The sequence below is a fragment of the Ctenocephalides felis genome, unplaced genomic scaffold (genome assembly GCF_003426905.1).
Source record: "Ctenocephalides felis isolate EL2017-DRISC unplaced genomic scaffold, ASM342690v1 CF-g0.4_SCAFFOLD_03711, whole genome shotgun sequence".
In the NCBI taxonomy this organism is placed as follows: Eukaryota; Metazoa; Arthropoda; class Insecta; order Siphonaptera; family Pulicidae; genus Ctenocephalides; species Ctenocephalides felis.
The window spans coordinates 2,074-12,227 of NW_020539865.1; the positions used below are offsets into that span (position 1 = coordinate 2,074).

General features: G+C 28.1%; 2 protein-coding genes across 2 annotated transcripts; both read left to right on the top strand.

The window, feature by feature from the left end:
- Positions 1-1,514: 1,514 nt before the first annotated feature.
- LOC113390911 lies at positions 1,515-3,616 on the top strand (the record flags this gene model as incomplete). Its single annotated transcript, XM_026626937.1, has 3 exons — positions 1,515-1,630; positions 2,047-2,230; positions 3,551-3,616. Coding segments are annotated over 3 exons (366 nt in total), but the record flags the coding sequence as incomplete, so codon positions are not given.
- Positions 3,617-4,926: 1,310 nt separating this feature from the next.
- LOC113390910 (zinc finger protein OZF-like) lies at positions 4,927-9,538 on the top strand (the record flags this gene model as incomplete). Its single annotated transcript, XM_026626936.1, has 9 exons — positions 4,927-5,028; positions 5,440-5,853; positions 6,124-6,238; positions 6,376-6,544; positions 7,005-7,110; positions 7,201-7,368; positions 7,696-7,863; positions 8,402-8,593; positions 9,357-9,538. Coding segments are annotated over exons 2-9 (1,389 nt in total), but the record flags the coding sequence as incomplete, so codon positions are not given.
- Positions 9,539-10,154: the final 616 nt, after the last annotated feature.

Consider the following 10,154-nt stretch of genomic DNA (forward strand, 5'->3'; position numbering starts at 1 on the left):
TTCTAAAGCATTATCTGGAATAGTTTCTTTTAGGGAATCTGTTTTGTACTTGTACTTAGCTGATTTTTTTCTGAATTCTTGTTGGAACTATACGACAAGTTAATTGGAATAGAAAGTTCCTGCCTTGTACATTGTCTTCTCGTAATTTCTTTATGTAACAACAATGGATTTATCCTGAATACATCCAAAATAATGTAAATTCTTGATGAATTCTCTCTAAAATTCATATTTTACCAAATAATTTCTGACTATTTTATGAATGGCATCTACACCAGTCCCGACGCTAATACCAATAGAATTAACTCCCGTATTAGTGTAATTTTTTCAACATATGTGTATGTAAGTGAAAATTAGAATCTTCTTTCTTATCTTCCAAAATTGTAAATATTATTTGAGTATTGAAGTCTTTGATTTTTCGTTCTGCCAGTATTTATAGCTGTTATATTGCTTCAATTGTACCTACCATCAGTTTTCTTTTACTAAAAGTTTAGCTATATGTAGGATGGTAAAAACGTTATATATTTTTTATGTCGTACTAGCGATTTTGATAATACGGTTTCATCAGTTATAAATCTTCAAAGAATATCTCAGTTTGCTACGTATACTGGATGGTTACCAAAATTTTACACCCCATTTGTGCGATTTGCAGGGCATAATTATATTTACATCGTATATTGAACAGTTACTAATATTTATACGTTTTCCTAAATACTATTGAACATATGTTGAATGAATTTACACCTTACCTTTATTGAAAATATATGTTTGTCGATAGTAATACGTAGTCTTTTACAACAATTTTGATTGCTGTCAATGTAGTTGAACCAACCTTTGGATTCAAAACAAAACCTATCGATTTATTGTTTAGATTCCTTCGTAAAAATCTGTCTATACATAGACATTGAGAAAATTGAGAAATCCCACTTTTTATACCGTAGAAATGCAATATTTATACTACTTGCCTTATTTGCGCACCGCGCATACAGAATCGAAAAAAATGCATATAAATTTGCAGAAGGCAGTTTTTACCAGTCTAAATTCTTCTGAATTTACATTTTCTTGTAAGTTCCAAAATATTCTTAACAATTACTACAAAAAATCCCATCCGAACATCGTCTTTCGTACTACCGGTCAAATGACCGGTCGCGGTAGGTAAGACAGCATACAATTTTTTTTCCAAAAATAAAAATTGAAAAACAAATTAACATTGAAAAATGTTTTATACTCACATATTAGGAAAAGTCATAAAGTTTGATGACGATTCAATTACGTTGATATGAAAAATACTAATCGAAAAATCAAAAACGGTCATTTGACCGGTCCCGGTAGAATAGTGTTAAGAAGCTCCTAGTGTTTTTTTTTATAAAAACGAATATATGAAATTCGTATCCATTTTATGTGCATTTACGTTCAATCTAATAAGAGTACTAATATGTCATTTTTTTATTAGGAAAAGCATAACATAGTATAATGAACAAATGCATTTGATAGATCTGTTTTTCTTCATTTCATAGTTGTCTTTGTCCGATGCTCACCAAGTGGCTTTATTAAGGGTACCGGAATTTCTTAGCGGCAACATTACCTGCGAAGTTTCGATAGAGGAGAAATATACAACCGAAATAGCAACAGGGTTAGTATATGTAGATTTATTGAATCTACATTGGATTATTGAGATTAAGTACATTCTGTAGACAGCACACTATCATCAATTACATATGTTTCCAATGTACTTCTTAACGCTGAACACGAATCAAAATTGCCTAATTAAAAAAATGTAATTAATCAAATTTAAAATTAACTACTACGATTTGGTAAAAACGCAGTCAAAATGACCGTTTCGCGGCCGCGGATTTGTGATCAATGCATAAAATATTTAAACAATTTAAGTTTAAAAACAATACGCGATGGGGATTTTATATCTTACTAATATTTCAGCTCATTCGTATATTTCATTAAAATGTTCCTCAAGAATGGTTCTAAATTTAAAATAGTACTAAACAAATCCTAAACATAACAACTATTTTAAAATAGTTTATTTTTTATTAGATATCTTTTCGTTCTTGCGCCTAAAACGACCATTGACATGCCGCTGGACAGACCACAGAATGGTGAATCCCCTGCTTCATTGAAGAGTTCTGCTGGATATACCAATCACGAAAACTTTATAGTTTCAAATCATGATAAAATTATTAATCGAGGACATCAAATCTCCAATAATTTCCAAGTCATGGTTAGCTTATGTTATTTTATTATAACTTATAATGTACAATTTTAAGTTGAAGATATTATAATTTATTTTGAATACAATAAAGAAGCTAATTAATTTTATAAGTCATCTGTTAATAAAAACTGGCAAAGTTTTTGTGTCATATATTTAATATATAGTTTGTGGTTTAACAAATGGTGAAAGAAAGATCTGCAGAATCATGTCTCAATAGAAATCAAATTTTGTTAATTAGACTATCCTTAATTATAGTTATTATTACTATTATACCATTATTATAATAATGAAAATGAATTAAACCTGGGGTAGATTGCCACCACTTCTAGCTGGCGTAATTTTATTCTTTCTAACAATAAGTAAAGATTTAGAAATAAAAGATTTTATAACTGAATAACTGAATAACTCGGTGAGAACAATATGTTAAAATACTTTTAAATAAATGGATTATGTATTATATGTAAAAATAAATTAGAAACTTTTATAAATTTAATAGATATTAGAAATTGTGAGCAAAAAATGGTTATGTGCAATTCATATATAAAATAAATGCAATATTTCATAAATAAAATAAATAAGTCTTAAATAAAATAATTTGTTTTTCAATATTCATGGACACTTTTATGATAAGACCGTTAGATTGTAAGTTAAAGATTAAAAGGAAAAAGGCTCGAAGGACCAATGTTAAGGATGGCGGTTGATTAGACCCTTTCGGAATAGCTTATTGAATTCGACTCAATAGCTACTCCGAGGATTTTGTAAAATTGAGTATATTAAGGAAAATATTAATCCTTCTAGAGGACCAAGTAGATATAGACTCCAAAGAATCAATACTTATAAGCATATCATTGTCGGAAGAACATGATGATTGTGGCATGTCTTCTAGTTGTGAAATAATTATATTTTTGTATATAAAGATCTGCGTTTGAAGCAATGCATGAATTAATCAAAGTGCTCTGGATATTTGAGATAAATCGTTTTGATCATCTAAAATTTTTTCGGCATGCTTTATTTTTGCGTAAAGCTTTTCCAACGCTCTCGCGAGGTCATATTCCGGAATATAGCTAGGATTTTCTAACTGTTTCAATAGATTAATTTCATCGGAACGGTGCATGCATTGCTTGCGCGCATTCTCGAAAAGGCATAATTTTTTAAAAAATTGTATCTTACTTGAAGAAGAGCCAATATGATGAGAAATGTCGTAAGTTTCTTGGATGATTGAAAAATACATTAGCTGTTAGTCGATCGATCTCTGCATCAACGTCAAGTTCAAGTGCCATCTTCGATTACTATTTCCTTAATATACTCATAAATCCTAATCAAAATTAGGATCCCGCTCGAATGATCAATGTTAAAGATAGGAGTTGGTTAGACCCTTTCGGAATAGCTTATTGAATTTGACTCAATAGCTATTCCGAGGATTTTGTACAATTGAGTATATTAAGGATATACTTGATGTTATCTGCTTGGAAGGCGGTCCACTCGGACGGTGGCTTGAAGTCCGGAATTTTCAGATCGCTGTAGGAATTGGATGCTGAGGAAGGAATTGACTCCAAAAGCACAAATAAGGAACACTGGCTAAGATTAATAGAGTATTTATTTACACAAATAACATCAAACACTCGGAAATATACAACAAAACTAATACGGAAAACTAGTGAACAACTTACATGAACAAACAATAACGCTCATGATTAACGTTGCAAATCGTTGCAAATTGTCTTCTTTTGGTATTGCCAGAGACTAAGTATTGTCCGACTCCGACAAATGCAGCTTGCTCGTCCACCATCTTTCTGGCGCGAACATAAAGATTAATATATATATTTTAATCATTTTTCACAAAAATAACTTTTATATAATAACAACTCCCACGCCCAAACAAAATGGTCTGCTAGCATGTACGTGGAGTTGTTTTACCTATTTGTTTTTATTTTGATTTTTTATGTAAATTATTCATAGATAAACAAGTATATATATATTCCCATCAAACTACCTTTTTATTCTTTAATTTTTTCAAATCTTGTAAAAAGCAATATGATTTTACAATTTGAATTTTGAATTGAATAGATTCATCTAATCACTCTTCTTTTATCTATGCATCTAATTATCATTTATCTTAGGATTTCAAATTGCCCGCCATAGATATGGAAATATGTTGTTCGCTATCTTTTATAAACAACTTCACTAAATGCAATATTTCAATATGGCTGAGTTTGTTTATAATTTTGTACAAATGTCAAGTTATAGTTAGTTTTTGTGATATTTTGGAAAAAGATGGAAACTGGAAATAAGGACAATATGATTTGTAAATTATTAATGTAATCAGATCTTGTTTAACGATTAGTGATGAAATGACATCAATATATAATACTATCAATTGTGAAAACAATACTGTTCATTTTAATGAACTCATATCTGTGATAACTGGCGCGTTGGTACGTTTCTTGTTTAAATTGTAATATTATAACAATTAAAATTATATGTAAAAACAACTTTCAGGTGTCTGTTGATGCAGACCTTCCCAGTCAAATATGCGTAGCTTGCTCAACAAAATTTCTACAATATTTTCAATTCAAAATTCAAATTTTAAAATCATATTGCTTTTTACAAGATTTGAAAAAAATAAAGGATCAAAAGGTAGTTTGATGGGAATATATATTTTTCAGTGGCGATCACATGTATTTGTTTATTACACTTTTAGAGATGCACAAATTATCATAATAAAGTAGTTGAACCTGAATGGTTGGAGCTAGATGAGCAAGGATTTCTTCCAGATGACAGTGAACCTTTAGACATAGTTAATCAAGGTATTAATGGTGAAGTGCAATGTTCAAATGCAACTGATATGATCTCTGTGGCTTCTCTTTCTATGAGTTATATTATTACACAATATGAAAAACAAGTTCGAACTTTTTATCAAATTGCCTAAATGAAAAACAATATTTATTTCTACTTGAATGCTAAATGTTTATTGAACTAAAGAAGATTCAAAATGTTACATTTTTATTAAGTTTAAACTAATTACCTTGTTAAAAAGTTTTCAATATTTGTTTTACTATTGGATTTAATCATACATTAATTATTAATTATTATCATACATTAATTATGTATTATTCAATTCTAGATTTCTTATTATAAATTCTATAAGTGTTTTCTGCAAATCATTCAAGGTGATATAATTATTTATAGAGCATTCACTTCTTTATTATCATTTTTAGATTATGATGTAAATTATACTGGAAGTCAAACACGATCAACAAGAAAAAAACAAAATGCTACCTTTAAATTAAAATCTGATATTTCACCTTCGGTTGAATCAGATTCTGATGACTATGAACATAATATGAACAATATAGAAATAAACAAAAGTCCGGAACCTCATGTTACTCACCAAGATAATGTGAAGCCTAAAAATCTTATAAATACAAATAAGGACAATCTTACAATGAAATCAACTATGAATGAAAATAGGTTTATATCAAAGATTAATAATGCAAGAGAATCATTATTTTCAAATCCCCTAGAGCCACAAATTTGTAGTATTTGTTCTGAAACTTGCTTAAATATAAATGCTCTTATAAAGCATAGAGCTCAAAATCATGGGGCTAAAAAATTTCAATGCCAAAATTGCGGTATGTATTTTTCAAAAAGTAGAAAATATGCATTACGAATTATCAATATTTGAATTATATAGTAACAAATAAATATAAATAGTAACAAATAAATATATATTGTTGACATGATATTTTCATATCTCAGTCTGGCAGGGGTGCCTGGTATAAGAGATTATGAAACAATTTTTATATATAATATACTTATATATCTATATATATATAATATTTAAATAATTAGCTTGTACTTAATAGTTAATGTTATAATTATTATAATTTTTTTGAATTTAGGAAACGGATTTACAACTCTAAGAGGGTTGAGAATTCACTTGCGACTGCACACAGGAGAAAAGCCAGAGATATGTTCTGTGTGCAACAAAGCGTTTTCTGATCCAAGAACATTGCGGTAAATATTTTGTTTAGTTATAAACTTTTGTGTGAAACATAAATAAAATCCTAGAAAAAGTGGAATATTTTAAGTTAACTCAATAACATTTCATTATGATTTAAGTTACTATTAATAAAATACAATGTTATTTGTAGGAATCATGAACGAATACATTCTGGTCAACATCCATTTGAATGTGAGCACTGTGATAAACGATTTCCTGCAAGATTGGCACTACTTCATCATACTCGTTCGCATACAGGAGAAAAACCCAATAAGTGTCATATATGTTCAAAAAGTTATGTGCAAATGAATAGCCTGCAGGTAAACTATAGTAAAAAGAATATTCAACATCTTTACATTGATCATAACATGTTCATTTTAAAACTTTACTAATATATATTTTTTATTAATCCAAGACCACTCTTACAAATTAAATTTAGGAACATATTAATAACATTTATGCAAGCATTTGATGCAATTGTTTTCAATTGGATTAATTATATTTTTTTATTGTTAAAGACCTTTATAGATTATTTTAATTTTCTATTTCAATGTTGAAAATTATTGATAAAGTTTGTTTTTTTGGTTATTGAATGTTTCATAACAAGTATCTAAATGAACATATTTATTTTAAAAATGCAACATTAATGTATGCACAGTGAAAATAATATACCTTCTTGATACTATAAAAAATGTATAAATCAAGAAAAGTAAAGAAAGTTATTTTATAAATATTTGTAAATCAAGTCAAATAAAGTAAAATATTGTTATTTGATTGCAGATACATTTAAGAACACATACTGGAGAAAAACCTTTTATTTGTAAAATTTGTAATAGAGGTTTCACAAACACTACATCATTATCATTGCACCAGCTTACACATAATGGTAAGTATTCAAACAAAATTCAACACATTAATGCTTTCATGCTTTAACAATTTAACTTCTATTTAACGTTACACTTTGTTTTCAATAAAGGTGTTAAGAACTTTCAATGTAGTATTTGTGGTAAACGTATGGGGCGATCTGGAGAACTTACAATACATATGCGTACTCATACAGGTGAAAAACCTTTTGCCTGCAAACTCTGCGAGAAAAGATTTACAAACAGTTCGGCACTGACGGCACATATGCCAAGGCATACAGGTATTAATAATCATAAAAAAAAATTATTATCATTATTTTAAATATTTTTTATTTTCGTTTTTACTTTAAGAATAAACGTGTAAAATATTTTTTAGAATTTTTCAACTTGCTGAATGTTGACATATAGTGTGAAAACTTACATATAAAATAGTGATAGTAAAAAGTAAAAAATAGTTTTTTTTATTTTGACTGCTGCAATAAATTATATATGTATAACAACATACCTATGAATATAATTTATAGTTCGGTTGCTGAACGTATTCATCTCATATTTTTTAGAGTTAAATTAATTATTAAACATTATTATAATAATTATTATTATTGAAGGCATTAAAAATTTTGTTTGCTCCTACTGTGGAAAACGAGTGGCACGCTCCGTCGAACTGCGAATACACATGCGCACTCATACAGGTGAACGTAATTTCAAATGTGCATACTGCGACAAACGATTTGCAACTTCCAGCAATCTTCGATTACATGAACGCAAGCATACAGGTAATTTTCTCAAATACCTGTTTTTTATTTAAAAAAGTAAATGTTATCTACTTTATAATTAAATAACAAAAAACATATATATATATATATATATATATATATATATATAATCATTATTTATTGTATTAGTCACCAAATATATTTTACTTATGTGATTAATAATCACCCTACTAATTATCAGCATATTTATTGTTTATAATATATGTTCTAACAATATATTTAGTCATAATTATCAACGTCGCTTGTGAATGTAACAATTGTTATTAGAGAATATTTAGTTCCAATAACAAAAATTATACTATACTAAATGATAATGAGACGATTGATATAGCCCCAAACATTGTGAAGCCAAAATTAAACGTTTATCTCTGGCATTCTAGTGAAGCAATTAATGCTTCAGTGTGTAAAGAATTATTTCTTAAATTTGTATATCTAAGCATTTATTTATTTATAATTGTAGATTTAATATACTGAATTAAGATGATGTTTCCTTAGCTTCTTTGTGCCTGCTCTTTTGACATAAATTTACTCCTTATAGGTGAGAAGCCTTATGCTTGCACAATTTGTTCAAGAAGTTTTGCTGATTCTCATGTGCTTCGCAATCATATTAGAACCCATACTGGAGAACGCCCACATGAATGTCAAATTTGTCATTCTCGATTTGCTCAGCAGGCATCATTAAGGGCTCATATGAAAACACATAGGAATAAAGATGATCTCAATAATAGCGGTAAGATTCAATGATATACTGTAAAATGTATAAATCGGAAATTGACAAAAACTATAAACAATATGGGAATTTGTTCATACTATATTAAAAGTTTGTGAATTGAAGTGCATTGATTCAAAGTATCAATGCACTTCAATTGATTTATATGTATGGAGTACTCGAAGTAGAAGTTTGTGTTTTGCCAGAAAATCCGATTTGCCAAGTTGTTTTTTTTTGGCGTTTCAAGTTATTCTGAATCGTTTAACACCAAATTTACGTGCGTTAGCCAAAATTTGATCTTTTGTCGACGTTTCCTCTAAAACGTTATCTAAAGCAATTGCATTTGAACACAAACTCACAATTGATATTTTTTACTTAAATGCTTCAATTCCGAACGTAAAAATAATATTAGATATTGGCTTGAATTTTTGTTGTATTCTGATAAATTGGTTTTATTATTATGAGATTAATTCTTATGAAAATATCTTTGATAATATTGTAAACGATAATCAAACCAATAATAAGATAAGTTAAGTTGAGAAAGTAATCTTATTAATAATTATGCTATTAAATCACTAATTGTTTTAACGAATGCGGTAAAATTTTGAAAATGCAAATATAGTTGATAGTTCTGATATTTAGGGGCCGTTCAAGTATTACGTAAGCACTATAGGGGGGCGGGGGGGTTGTTGATTTGCTTATTTTGGGTTGACATGGGAGACTAGGTGATGAACATATTTTTGATGAATAGTTTTATCTTACTTTTTTTAAATGCATTTTACAGATTCAGTCCCCACTGCAATTAATAATGAAGATAATCAAAATTTGCCTCAAAGTTCTGAATTAATAACACCTAGCGCTGTTGGCAGTAACTGTTCATTAACTCATGACCCATTAGATGATCAAGCAGATGGTAGTCTTCTCATTGATCAGACAGAAAGTATTTTGAGTAATAATGATAGTCAGGTCATTTACAGCAATTCTGACGGAGATCTCATATATAACAAAAAAGATAGCGTATATAGTTATGCTTATCAATGACGTAATGAAATATAAGTATAAATAATGAAGATTTGTTTTATTACTCCTAATAAACGATTGAAGCTTTTAGAATTCAATAATGTTATTTTCCATACTATATTTTTTTTATAATTAAAAGTATTTAATTCATAAAGATTTTATAAAACAGGTATCAATATCATTTCATCATTCAAGGCTACTCTACTAAAATGAAAAAATCATTTTTTCTTTAAAATTTCTAAAAAACATCTAATATATATTATATAATTATATATATATATATATAATAAAATTGTTTCTTGGCATCCATCCAGTAATTAAAAAACAGTTTTTATTGAAAATGTTTTTTATTTAGAGAACCTACGTTTCAGGTCTTGATTTGACCCATCTTCAGTGCTACAATTAAATAATTCAGGTTACAAATTAAACAATATAAAAATACATAATTACAGCCAAAAATAAGTAAAACCAATGTATATGAAAGTATATATGAAAAACAACCATAAAATAAACAAATGTAAAGAACCTCACCATACAAATAAACTTTGAAAAATAACACAAA